The sequence below is a fragment of the Leishmania panamensis genome, assembly GCF_000755165.1.
Source record: "Leishmania panamensis strain MHOM/PA/94/PSC-1 chromosome 13 sequence".
Classification (NCBI taxonomy): domain Eukaryota; phylum Euglenozoa; class Kinetoplastea; order Trypanosomatida; family Trypanosomatidae; genus Leishmania; species Leishmania panamensis.
This window is the reverse complement of record NC_025858.1, coordinates 171,164-184,386: the sequence shown is the minus strand read 5'-3', so window position 1 is coordinate 184,386 and position 13,223 is coordinate 171,164. Positions and strand designations below refer to the sequence as shown.

General features: G+C 60.3%; 4 protein-coding genes across 4 annotated transcripts; all 4 read right to left on the bottom strand.

Annotated features, from left to right (window-relative positions):
• Positions 1-1,951: 1,951 nt before the first annotated feature.
• Positions 1,952-2,785, bottom strand: LPMP_130500 (actyltransferase-like protein; the record flags this gene model as incomplete). The annotated part of the gene is made up of 1 exon (XM_010698830.1): positions 1,952-2,785. The coding sequence occupies one exon, from the start codon at positions 2,783-2,785 to the stop codon at positions 1,952-1,954; it is 834 nt and encodes a 277-aa protein (XP_010697132.1).
• A 1,174-nt stretch (positions 2,786-3,959) lies between these two features.
• Positions 3,960-4,946, bottom strand: LPMP_130490 (hypothetical protein; the record flags this gene model as incomplete). Its single annotated transcript, XM_010698829.1, has 1 exon — positions 3,960-4,946. One exon carries the CDS (start codon positions 4,944-4,946, stop codon positions 3,960-3,962), a length of 987 nt encoding a protein of 328 aa, XP_010697131.1.
• Positions 4,947-5,675: 729 nt separating this feature from the next.
• Positions 5,676-6,653, bottom strand: LPMP_130480 (hypothetical protein; the record flags this gene model as incomplete). Its single annotated transcript, XM_010698828.1, has 1 exon — positions 5,676-6,653. The coding sequence occupies one exon, from the start codon at positions 6,651-6,653 to the stop codon at positions 5,676-5,678; it is 978 nt and encodes a 325-aa protein (XP_010697130.1).
• A 1,021-nt stretch (positions 6,654-7,674) lies between these two features.
• LPMP_130470 (hypothetical protein) lies at positions 7,675-12,270 on the bottom strand (the record flags this gene model as incomplete). The annotated part of the gene is made up of 1 exon (XM_010698827.1): positions 7,675-12,270. One exon carries the CDS (start codon positions 12,268-12,270, stop codon positions 7,675-7,677), a length of 4,596 nt encoding a protein of 1,531 aa, XP_010697129.1.
• Positions 12,271-13,223: the final 953 nt, after the last annotated feature.

Below are 13,223 nucleotides of genomic sequence, written 5' to 3'. Positions count from 1 at the left end.
TTGGACGTCGTGGACGAGAATATGTATCCGCCACCAAGCAATGCGTTGTCCTCCAGTTTCTCGTGAAGCCCTGTCACAGCACTCTCCGCGCCGCCAATCAGGCCACCGCTTGCTGCCTTCCACTCAGCCGGTAAGAGAGGATGCGTTGAGCGCGCACCACTTTGCGGAGAAAAGAGGGTACTTGCAGTTTGGCACCTCGCTCACCAGCGGCGAAGTCATTGTGCGCCCCCCCCCCTGTCCCAGAGGCTGGCCACAGGCCAATGACGCATTTTGATGGCGTCATCAGTGCTGAAGTGGAGGATCCTGTGCATCAGTGCGTAGCTTGCCTCGTTCAGGTCATTTGAGAAGGGCACGCACTAGCCCAGCCTCACCGCCACGGGAGTCAAATGGCCTTGCCGGGCGAGACTCACGGAACTCACCTCCTCTCCTCTGGCTCTTCACAAGCTGCGGGCTTTTGATGCGCTGCGGTTCCCTTCCTTCCCCAAAGTGCCTCAGCCCTGCTCTGCTCCTGCAGCCACGGGTGGACTTAGAGCTGGATGCCCGCGCATACGTCGCTCCGCCATGAGGTACGTTACGCCTCCCATGCCTGCTTTGGGTTGCCTCCGGCGTTGAGAGGGCGGCCAGAATCGGCCTCCTTTTCTGCCATCAGTTCCACTGCGGTGTAGTCCACCCTCTGGCTCTCAAAGAATCCAAGACGGCTCTTGCATGTGTGTGTGTGTGTGCCATCGGCTCTGGTGTCTGACCTTTTTTTTTAACTGTGATAGTCCTTTATCGAGCGAGGACGAGTAATGAGACGAGCAAAGCCATTTTGCGCTGAGCTGACATTTCGTGTGCAACGGACATAAGAGAAGGGAGGAAAAACAGCACTAAGCTAGAGAGGGGTGCCTTTGTAGCTGACATGCTGTGCGGAACGAAGGAGAGGACAGACGCAAAGCGGTCATGCAAGTTCTAGGGGGGGGGGTTGAACCACAAGGCAGCATCTCGCGCTCCGGTCCTGAGTCCTTCGAAGGGTGATTCTTTTATCGGTGATTTCTATCAGCCAGTCCGTATGAGCCTAGTAGAGTGTACGCGATATCTGATTTCTCCTCCTCAGCCGAGGGGCGTTGAAACACAACTAACAAGCAGGAATGAGGGGTGCGCTCCGTCTCTCCTCCAAGAAGAAACTTGCGCCGTGAGGTGCGCCACTCACTTCTTCCATCTCCCACGCGCTGGCAAAGAAAAGTAAGCATCCATGTGTATGCGCACACACACACACACCCATACCTGCACACCCACACAACCGAGCAGTGGTGGGCGAGGCGGAGAAACAAAAGTTCACCGAGCAGAAAAAGACTGGAGGGGTGTCAGGGAGTCCACACTCGGGACGAGGCGCAATCGTAGGAGGTACGGGTACGAGCGCGCGCGCGGTCGTATTGGTACTTAGCGTGTAGATGTGTACCTCCGCCCCTTCCTTCCTCCTTGTGCGTGCGCTTGCGTGTATGCCACAGTTGTTGCTCGATGAATGCCAAGTGACAGTACAAGTGAGCAACAGACACCAGCTGAGAGAAAGAGACGGCGCGCGCGTGCGTCTGTGTGTGTGTGGGGGGGTGTGGGTGGGCGGGTGCTTCCGCATGCACTATCGAGTGGTGTGTGTACGTGCTCGATAAGTTGCTTTTCTCCTCGCACGTCCCTTCCATTGCCACCACCTCTGAAACAAAGCTGGGAAGGGAAGGCAGAACAGGGAGAGCTGCAGGGACTTTATGGGGGGCTGCATGTTTCCCTTGTGTGCTGCGAAGCCCAGCCGCGCCTACGCTCTTTCTTGTCTCGCACGTGCGCAAGTATAAACTGCGATGCGGACCAACTGCAGCAATGCACATGACGACAAGGGGAGAGCACCACCCACATCACCAGTGGCGCTTCATCCCTCAGTGGCACCCCGCGCATGGGGGTACGCGTGTGCGCCTCCAGCTCCTCAGAGAGAGGCCTCCGCCAAGCACTTGGCCATCACAACGTACGGCAGATGAAGTTCCATGCATGTCTGCACAGCCTTTGGCGCGTAGCCGATCTTGGCGTAAAACCCTTTGGAGCTCAGCTGTGCGTCTACGAGGGCCCAGCGGACGTGGAAGGCTTCCCGAGCGATCTTCTCCGCAGCCTTCATCAGAACCCGACCGACGTCAAAGCAGCGCACGCTCTTGACGACGCACACGCGGTCAATCTTCGCCACTATCTCTGAAAACTCTCCTGTCTCCGACACCTTCGAAACCCGACGCAGTCGCAGCGCTCCAACAGGAATAAATGCCGCAGGGCAGTAGCTCAATTCATGTAACTGCACCTTGACAGATGGCTCACCGCAGCGGCAGCTGCTTCTAGCGCGCGGCTTGTCGCCTGACGCGTCAATGTTTTGCTCGCGTGGCTGAAATCGTAGTCCCGACCCCTCCATCCCGATACTCTTCAATAAGCGTGCCTGCGCCATCAACTCCTTCATCTCCTCCATAAATAGCCTGTAGTGGAAGTACGCCACAACGTGCATCGAGACCGCCTCCAAGTCGTCGCACTCCTCCCCTGCCGCGAAGGCCTTCTCCTCGCATAACACCTTCACCCGTGTGCGCACAGAGTCGTAGAAGACGGGCTTCACCTCGCCTACGACGGTGCGGAGCATCGTGTACTTGGTGAAGAACCTCTTCGCATCTGAATGATTCGCAAGGAGCTTCTGTGCCCCATCCAGCTTTGTCCACTGTACCGCGTCCGCACTGTCCTGCATCGCAGGGAATGCGCTATTCACGTCAACAGATGAAGTAGAGGACATCCTCGTGACGACTTGCCCTCTACTGAAGAGAAGAAAGAGCACGTATGGGTGCGTGTGCCCGTGCGGATGTATGGAGATGAGCACTCTAACCCTAGTGGCAATAAGGGGGGGACCGAAAGTGATGGGCTGGAGGTGGTGTCGTCCGACACAATCAACACAGAAGAGGGAGAGAGGAACAGCAGGGGGGGAAGAGAGAGAGAGACATGGAGGGATACAAAGAGCCACAAGGAGGGAGAGCGATGAAATGCTGCTACGGAGCGGGACCGCAGCTGGTCATAAGTGGCACGCATACACGCATGGATCGACTACTCCGTATACACAAAGGAAGGAGGAAAGGGGCAGCACATGCAACACGCACAAACATACACGTCACCGCGTGTCATTCTCTTCCTCCCCAGTTGCCGCTGAGCAAAACGAGAGGCTCATGTGGAATATCCAACAAGAGGCGTCACTAGCATACACATACACACCCTACCTCGCATCACCGTCTCCCCTCCCCTCTCACGCAACGTGCCTCCCTCACACGCAGAGAGGCAGAAGAGAACAACGCGGCACGGTGGCACGCACCGCTGTACGCGCGATGCGCGTACATGAAAGGCACTGTTGCAGTGCTTGCTCAGCTGACAGTACTTAGGGGAGGAGGAGGCCAGGTGACGAGCGAGGTGCAGCAGGCCGAAGACAGCGAGGGAGACGCGCAACGCTACACCAATCGATGTATACATGTTAAGGACAATAAAGCAGCGAAGACGACGCTACAGCAGCGGCAACATGCGCTCACGCAGGGAGAAATCGGTGTGATGTGCATCCGAGGTAAACGCGCGGAGGCAAGCGCGGGAGAGAAAGAGAGACATGAAGAAAAGGATGTGTGGGCCACGTCACACGCACGCACACACACCTCGGCACCTGCGTCAGAAGACAACATATTTGCTACTTTTCCAACGATGCACCTGGTGCACGCGACGGACATGGCAGAGAGGCAGCGGATTGTGTGGGCGAGTGCGTCACTAGTGTAAGCAGGCGCAAAAGGGAAACAGAAGAGAAGAGTGCCACGCGCTACTGGCGGCACTGTCGGTTTCCTCCCCTTCCCCGTATACCCCACACCTCGTGTGCGTAGGTGCCTCTGTCCTTCGCTCTTTCCTTGTGTACGATGGCTGTCCTTGTCGCTGGCGCCTACCTAGACAGACATGCGAGCCAGTTCTCTTTTAATCAGCGCAATGCGTCGCTGCAGCTGTGCCATGCCAGCCACGTCCAGTTGCTGTTTCGCGTACGTCTTTTCCGCTTTGCGATTGGCGAGGTGCTGAAGTGTGTTCCTCCAGGTAAACCCGTCCTCGCCGCAGCGGTGGTAGTGGTACACCAAACTACAGAAGACGCCCGTGTAGGAAAGAAAGTACGTGGTCGGCTCCACCAAATTCCAGTCAAACACGAAGAAGATCCAGTGGAAGTACACAACGAGCTGGGTGACGAGAATCACGAAGACGCCATACCGGAGCAACGGCAGATACACACCGTAGACGAACTTGTCGATCGTGGCCTTGCGTGCCAGGGAGGGGGAGAGAGTGTGCTCCGCCTCAGCGAGGAGAACCTGCAGCTCTCGGACCGTGTGGTCCGCAATGAGTGTGGAGGAGGCCTGGCGAGCACCTCCCTGAGGAGCAGACGCCGCTGAGACCGGAGAAAATGGTGAGGGCGCAGGTGGCGAGTCTGCTGTCGCGGCCACCTCCAGTGTCACCTGAGAGAGACGCAGCGCCTCCGCAATGAGCTGCTCGAAAGCAGCAACGTCCGTCACGGTGTACGACGGTGTTGTGATAAAGTGGTCAGCCGTAGTAAACCCATCGCCTGCGCCCGCGCCACTGCTGCGGCTCACGTCATGCCCCACCTCGTTGGCGGCTGGAAACGACGCGTAGGATGTGTGAAGGACGATGGCTGAGGGTGACACCGATGAGAAGGAGGAGGCTGCTCCGGATGTGGTGAGGGGCTCGAAGACATGGCTGAGAGGAGCACCAGGAGAAGTCAGTTTTGTCTTTGCTGCTGCATCAGCCGCAGTGGTGCTGTGGCTCCGCCGAGCGGAAGGTTTCGGCGGCAATCGGAATAGAGGGTGAAACCGTGTGCAGCGCGTAGCTGCGCGGTCGCGCATGAGGCGCATAATGGGGGTGGGCGCAAACATCCAAAAAAAAAGGGAAGAGAGGCACGGGCCACAAAAACAGCGGTCGGTGTCGTACAGGGCATCTACGACTGTGTCGGTGGGCGTGGTGGATAGGGTGAAAGCAGCTGGGAGGTGTGGGAATGACCGGTGAGGAAGAAATAGAGCGGCATCATGCCAGCGAGCATAAAGGCTCTCCGCAGTCAGGGAAAGGCATGCACCCCCGGTGACGTAGTCCGGGTAGCCTCTCCTGATGCTGCTCGTGTGTGTGTGTGTGTGGGTGTGTAAAGAGGGGATAAAATGTCTCTCTTTCCCCGCCTCTCTCAGTGTGCACAATCGCCTCCTCGCATCTGCACTGGGCGGAACCCCACCCAAGAAATAAGCAAAAAACAACAACAGAGAGAGAGTCCACTTACACGCAGTGAGAGCAGCAGAAAACAGAGGATACGCGGTCCTCCCTTCTCCCCATCGCGCGGCCAGGCACACACACACACCTTAAACTGCGCGGCTGATGCGGCTCCTGTCGCTGTTCGGTTGGACATCCTGCTGCTGTTGTTGATTGTTTCTTTTTGTTTCTGCGTTACTGGATGATCGGGGCCTGCTCGCACACACGCGCGCACCTCGTGCAGATGGCCAGTCCACACGCTTTGGCAAAGGGCACACCGCTGTTGCCGCCTTCCTGAGGAGCCCGAGTGCAAAAAGAGGAAAAACGCGCCTCACTGCGAAGACACACCACGCACACGTCCGCACGCGTCACAGGTGCGTGAAGATTTGATCCAGCCGCGTCGCTGACGCCAGACCGCCAATCGTCACGCCAAGACCCAGTCCCATCTGCGCGCGAAACAGAGCGCCACCGCTGTTCCACGTGAGCAACATGCCAAGAACGCCGTAGGCGCCGCAGCGACCAGCCGAACGCATCCAGCGGTCATCTTCCGGTGACACGCGCAGCGTCCCTATCCGACTCACGACAGCGTCCACTTGCGGCTTCGTAAAGTACACTCTCGAAGGCGACAAAAAAGTGAAGGACGAGGAGCACGGCGTATGGGCAGCGTCAGAAGGTTCGCCAACCCTCCCGTCTGCTGAGGTGAGGACTGCAGCCCCAGCCACAACAGGGGTCCCGTAGTCGCGGTACCGAGCAATATCGTGTACGGTGGAGTGCAACTGTGTCCAGAGATACCCCTGCGGCACGAGCAAAGTCTCCCATGCTATGATGTCCTCTCCGAGTCCCATGCGCGCGAGTTCTGCCTGCACCGGGTCCTCGCGCAGTCGCAGCAACACAAGTGCCTTGGAGAGAAACGACTGCTCCGCTTTCAGACGCCTCTTTGCCGCGCGGTGCCGTTGACTGTACTGCTCCGCAGCCATCAAAGCAGCCGCCTTTTCTCGCGCCGCGGTGGCCTCCAGAGCCGCCGGTGTCAGCCCCTGTGCACACTCGCCCGCGCCGTACAGAACACCACCAATAATGCCGAGGGGTGCGCTGTAGCCGGCGCTTGGGTAGAAGTAGTGGTGGAGCTTCGTTAGCGAGCGGTCAGCAAAAGAGAGGCGTGGGCGGTGATAGAAATAAAAGTACACCACTGACGCCGCGTAGCCCAGTGGCACCGTGTAGCGCATGCCCGTGGCCGCGCTGTACTCGCACAGGGCGAGGCCAGGGTATTCAGTGGCGCGCGTGCATGTTGCGTATCCTGGGTAGTCACGGAGGTCGACGACTAACGAGATGAGGTTAAGCACGTCCATGGTGATGATGGGTGATGCAAATATGACCCGCCTGTCGAAAGCGCGCACGCACACATGTACATGTACTTGTATGTGTGTTTCGATGTCTTTGAAGTAACACACACACGCACACAGACACAATCGAGGAACCAGGCAGATACTGCCCAGCACGAAGCTGCGGCTACGCATCAGGAAGGGGGTAGCAGCGCAAAGTAACCGATCCCAAGAGTACGTAAAGTAACGTAGAACAGAGAGATGGTAGAGCGCGGAGAGAGAGAGATGGGGCAGGCCTTTAGACGTGCATTAAGAGACGCTGGAGAAGGCGCGCCTCACAAGCACCCCCACAGATCAAAGCGTAGGCAACAGACTGATGTGCAGGCTCGCTTGAGCGAGCGCACAAAACGAGCAGGAGCACCCGTACATGTCTATGTTGTTTTGCTAGCCTCAAGCGTGCGCCTACGAACACCGAAGAATGCACACCCGGTGGCAGGGTGAAGAGGGGAGGGAGGGGGAGGAAGGGGTTTCGCTGCTTCGATCATCTTTTTGTGCAGTGCTCAGAGATGTGTTGGCCCTTGTTTGACGTAGCTCGACAGTGGACGCTGGAGAGGAAAACGCCGTATTGCTCGACAGGTAAGTAGGGGGCCCACCGTGTGTGTGTGTGTGTGTGTGCGTGTGTATGTGGGTGTGTCGACCTTGGTGTGTCAGTGGACAAGACAGAAGAGGCACTAGCTGGCACACACACACACGCACACACACGAGCACAGGATACACAACATTACTGAGAGAGATGCACACCTACGTACCGGAGACTTTACCAGAAACACGAAACGCGGAGAGAAGAAGAGAGAGAGACACGGCGCACAGCTGAGTGTCTCGTACAGAGGCGTCGAGACAGAGAGGCACGACATAAAGGAAAAGGAAGAAGTGAAGGAGACGCATACACGCATGAGCACAGACACATGTGACATGAGAGCTTCACGCCGCACGCTTGTCGCTGATGCTTCGTTGTCTCCTATCACCTCCCCCTCGGTTTTCTTTTCGTTCAACTACGCAGGAAGGCCCTCTCCTGCTCCGTCGGGACACGGGCATCCAGGTCGGGGGCAGCTGTTAACGCGAAGGACGCGATCACCTGTACCACTGCCTTGTCCCGGCTCTCCCCCAGCGCCATCAAGGCGCGTGCTCGGATGGCGTGGGTGTATCCAAGTAGGAGTCGCGCACGGCTCAGCAGCTGCCTCGCCTGCACCACAGTGTCGCCCAGCAAGCGAGAGCACTCGGAAGCACTGCACGACGCCACCGCCGCTGCAGAGGTGGCGATGTCGTTGTCCTCTGCAGGCCTGAAGAGGGCTGGCAGGCCAACGGTCGACAGTGATGAGGAGACCGTAGCCAGCGACCCCGGCAGCGTGTTCGCGCTGCCTGCCGGTGCAACGGCACGGTCGGTGGACGTGGTGGCAAAGCCAGGGAAATGCCATTGCATATAGAGCAGTAACAGTTTACCTTTGGTGCTGAGGGACGCCGCGAGAGAAGCGAGGGAGTCTGAGGCGGCGGGGGCGCCGATGGAGACCGGCCCACACGCATCTTCTGTGGTCTGGCTATGCGCACTCACACCGAGCCCACCACTGCGCGCCGTGCCTGCGCGGTCATGAACCGCACCGCCAGTCCGGTGTGGCGGCGACGACGTAGCAGCGGCGGTGAGAGAAAGGGCGGACGGTCCCCAGCGCCAGGCGTGGTAGAGTCGTGCTGCGTGGTGCACGGCTGTCAGGTCAGCTTGGAGGTTCAGCAGAAACATTGCCCAGTGCGTCATGGCCACAGCAACCGCTGACAGAGCCCCGGTAGCGGCCGCGTCATCACCGCCCCTGGGGATGGCGCTCGTCTTTCGGCTCCCCCCTGCTGCACGCGCTACCTTGGCGGCTGCCCTAGACGCCTCACTGTCGTCGGCGTGGCTGCCACTAGCGAGCAGATGTGCCTCCGCGTCTGACACAAAGAGGAAGAGCAGCCGCAGTGCCGTCAGCGACCAGCGCAGAGCGCCTGGAAGGCGATGCAACCGAAAGTCGCTCTTCGCGAAGGCCGCAGCGCCGTTGATCCCCTCCTTGCCCTCGCCAAGACACCGTTGTTGCTGCAGCTCCTCACGAATCCGCGACGTATTCAAAAGCTCGAGTGTGGCCGACTTGCTCATTTGACTGACCTTCGCGAGCACCATCGACTGCTCCTGCGTAGACTCGTAGCCAAGCACCTCCAGTGGCCCTTGCCCCCGCACCCCAGACGAAGCTCTCCCGCCACACCTGCCAACGGTCGTTGCGTGGGGCGAGATGATAGCGTTGTGTACGCAGCCGGCGAGGAAGATGTTGTTCATGCTCCCCGCGTGTGTCAACTCGTGCAGAACTGTCTGCGCACACTCTGCCCAGCATACAGCTTGCAAAACGCGCGCCGTCATGAGTCCGGTGAGCAGCGCAGGCGTTGCCCCGGCCACACTCGCGTCGGCCGCGGCGCCTGCGATAGGAACGCGTAGCGGCAGCTGGCCCTCCACGGCCTTGGCGTTGTCAGCGGTCACATCGGCGACGGGGCCAGCAGAGGTGGCGTGCTGCTCCATAATATGATGGCCGCTGTCTGCGTCTCGCGGTTGGGAGCGGATGCTCTGCAGACGCGCCCAAAGCGAAGCCACCTCCGCATTGCGCTCTACCAGGTTACGCAGCTCCACCTCCGCCATCGAGCACACGCCCAGCAAAGAAGTGAGAGGGTGTTCAAATAGAGCGACATCGACAGCGGTGGAGCTGCTCTGCTCGCCCCGCGTGTCGGACACCTCTTCTGCTGACAACGGCGCCTCTAGCGGCAGCACTACAGGCGGCGAGGTCGGCGACAGGGATGCGTCATCGATGCAGGGCGGCTGCGTGTGCGGAGCCGTGTCGGCGCTGCCATCTGGATCGTCAAAGCTGTCGGTTCCTGCCGTACCTGTTATTGAGTGGGCCATAGCCAGGATGCCTCCCAGCGCGTCGCGATCCCCACTGGAACCACGGAGACTCTGCGCGAGTCGCACCACCTCGTCCATCGCCTTCACAAGAAGGTCGGTGGATCGGCGCACGTACTTCGGTTTGTGGTACTGGCCGTGGCTAAGCTTTGCGAACAATGCCGCAGTAACCTTGTACTGTCGTGATGATGGCTGGGAAAGCTGGTGCGCCTGTGATGGCTGGCGGCGCTGCAGCGAAAAGCTCAGTGGTGACTTCTCCGACCCGGCTGTGGTGCTGCCCGTAGACTCAGCGCCCATCGCCAAGGCCAGCCCCTGCTGCCCCAGCGCCGCCACGTGGGCTTGAAGGCGAGCAAAGGCAGCGGAGAGAGCCGTGTTGCGCTCGACGAGGCGCTCCATCTGGAGCTGTAGCGCGTTCAGCTGCTGCGAGTGCAGTGCACGCTCCCGCTGCAATGTGGAGGCGAGCTGCAGTGCCCACGGAGGGAGCGCTGCATCCCTTGACCCTGAGCCAGGAACGGAAATCCCGCTCTGCGAAGGAGAGCAGCCCTCAGGCAACTTGCCGTCCTCCACAGGATGCACGCCAGGCTGATGGTGCCCGCTTCCGGCCGCCGCCGCGTCGCCGACCACACAACTGCCAAGAAGGTCATGCTGCTCGTCTTTAGCGTTGCTGCCGAGCACAAGAGGCGACGTGAGCACCGTCGATGACGACATCCGCAGCACCCGCGCAGATGACTCCGCTGGAAGACTCGTCGCCACCCCCCTGCTCTCGTCACCATTGCCGCCGCCGGCGTCTCTGCTGTGCAGTAACTGCTGCTGCTTTGCCAGTGCCACAGTGTACAGCTGCTGAAGCTGCTCGATGGACGTGGCAATGGTCTTTCCTTCGATAGTGGCGTAGTCGCGATCGATGCGGTCTGCCACAGCGCTCGGCAGCACGGGAAGGTTCGTGAGCGAGCCCTGCTCCACGAGCCACTGCTGTCGCCCACGCAACACACGGCTGAAGTCGGCCAGTGTTGCCTCCGCGGAGCGCTGCTGAACCAGAGACTGCCGCACCTCGTCCGTCGTCTTGACAAGGTGTTTCAGAGCGCTTTTGATGTCCTGGGCATCCGGCGCGATCGCCTCCACCAGTGAGGATCGATCCGCCTCCACCGCCAGCTTGCGGTCGATGCGGTTGTCCGGCGCGGTCTTCACCACAGCCCCTCGGTGCAGCGTGGCTCTGTCTACTATGGGAGCGGTGGCCGCGTTGTACGTGCCGATGTTGCTCGCCGCCGGTGGTACTGGCGTAGATGTTATGATGCTGCTGCCATTGGGATGATCTGGTGTCTGGGTAAGCTGCGCAGGGGACGAGAGGCTGCCGACAGTCGCCGTCGTCGCTGCTCCTCGTGGCACCCACTCGGTCCGCTGCGGGGGTGCGCTGCCAGACGATGTCGCGTGCGTCGGCATGACCGAGCCGTCGTACACGAACACGGTCATCATGCAGCCCTTCTTCGGGTCATCCTGCGCCGCCACCGCGAAGCGGGTGCGGGGGACAATGTGAAGGCCGAGTGGGAGGGGGCCGGCAAACTTGCTGTACGCCAGAACGGAGGGCTCTCTGGGGTTCGCCACGTCCAGCACCATCAGTCGTCCCTCCGCATTTGGCGACTCCTGTCCAGTAATGATAGCGTAATTGCCTTTGAACAGAATGGCACTGAAGGTATACGGGAGCGTGCGCACCACATCTAGGGTACTCGTACTCATGAGGGCGCTGCCGCGCGCGAGGCCCACCCAGACGAGGCCAGAGTTGCGGTGGTACTGAATCACCCAGGCATCCAGCTTCATGCGGATGCGGTTCTCCTGCCCTTTGGGGACATTCACGTTCTCGCCGCTGGGCTCAAACACACGCACGCAGGCGTCGCCGGCAACCGCGAACACCTTGCCAGTCGACTCGGCGTAGGTCGCGTCGGTCAGAATGGCGGCGATGTTGCGCCGCTTCAGTACGACGCGCCGCTGCGGATCCCAGACATTCACGCCCTTCTCGCGCCCAGCCGTCCACACTTTGTTGCACGCTTCCCAGTACCACATCTTGTTAATGGTCTGGTTGTGGGCGTTGTGGATGAGTTGGTACTCCAGGTTCGACATATTCACTACCGCCACGTGGCCGCGGCTCAGGCCACACCATAAATAGTTGGAGAATCGGACGCCTTGCCTCTCGTGGCCCAACGGGCTGGCGCTGGTCGTCGCGTCATCGCCGTAGTCGTCATCGTCGTCGCTGCTCCAGGGATTCCCCATGTCCGCCTCGCCGCCACCGCCATTGCCGAGACTGCGACCCAGAAGGGCGCTACTACCAGCGCGCAGCTTCCCAGACTTTCGGATGCCAGAGCTGTTGCGACCGCCTTTCTTCCGCTTACCTGCTCTTGCGGCCTTCGGCAACGTCCTCGTCGCGCACGGTGACGTCGAGTCGGACTTGAAGGTGGTCGCCCGCTCCTCAGCGATCCGCACTACCGCCATGCAGTGCACCTGCTCAATATCTTTCACGGACTTTGAGTGTATCAGCTCGCGTCCACTGAGGCGCAACGCCGCGAGCGGATCATCGCCGACAGCGACCCACACCACTGGCTCGACCGGGTCCATGGCTATCGCCCGGATGCTGCTAGGCACCGTTGCTCGGTAGACCACACTAGAGACAGCATCATTGGAGTTCATCCGCGAGTACGGCCGCGGCGGCCCAGCCCCACTCGACACGTCGGCGTTGCCGCCGCCTAGGTTGGTGTTAGCTCCTGCCCCGTTGTTCCGGCGCTGCACACTTGTACTGTTGATCGCATATGCACTAGGGCCCGCAGACGAACGCTGCAGCAGCGGAGGCGGAGGAGGCGGTGGTGGGCTGCTGCTTGGACCTCCGCCGGCCACGGCACTCGTGTGCATGGGGGAGGGCGAAGTTGGTGTTGCTACTCCGCCCGGCAGCGGCACCAACGACGGTGAATAAGAGAGGCTGCCTCGCATTCGGTCACCGCCTACACTGTTAGCTACCGTGCCTCTCCCGTTGGCATGCACTGCAGCGCTGGATGGTGATGCACCCACTGTGGCGAATGCATACGGCATCGGCGACCCCACTTGCGCGACGATCGGCGGACGAGGCTTGACTGCCGTCTTCTTTACGGGCGATGCCGACACAGAAACAGCGGCGCCGCCCCCTGTAAGCAGCCCGCCAGGGTTCGCGTTCGACTGCGCTGCGGTGCTGCCATGGTCAACAAAGGTGCTGTCGCCGTCTTCCAGCAAATCCTGTGCGGGGCTGATGTACATCAAGGAAGAGGCAACTTCGCCCGATGACGTCCCCTCATTCCCTGCCGCAGCCGAAGCAGCGGTGTGTGGGTGACGGGCAACGCTGCTACTCTGCGGTCCTGCTGAACTGCCTCGTTGCTCACCTGTCAACGTCTGGTAGGCGTTTATCTTTGTGAGCACCTGCTCCTCGTGCGAGGGGAGGTTGGTGTAAGAGGGGCCCACCGGCCATCCGCCTCCGCTCTTGCAGTCGATGATGCACAGACCCGGCACCTGCTGCGTGTCGCCGGCGTGGCCAGGCGAGCCCACGCGTGGGGCACTACTCGAACTGCACTCCGCCGCTGTGGAGGCGACGTCGCTGTCCCAGTCTGGTGCCTGCC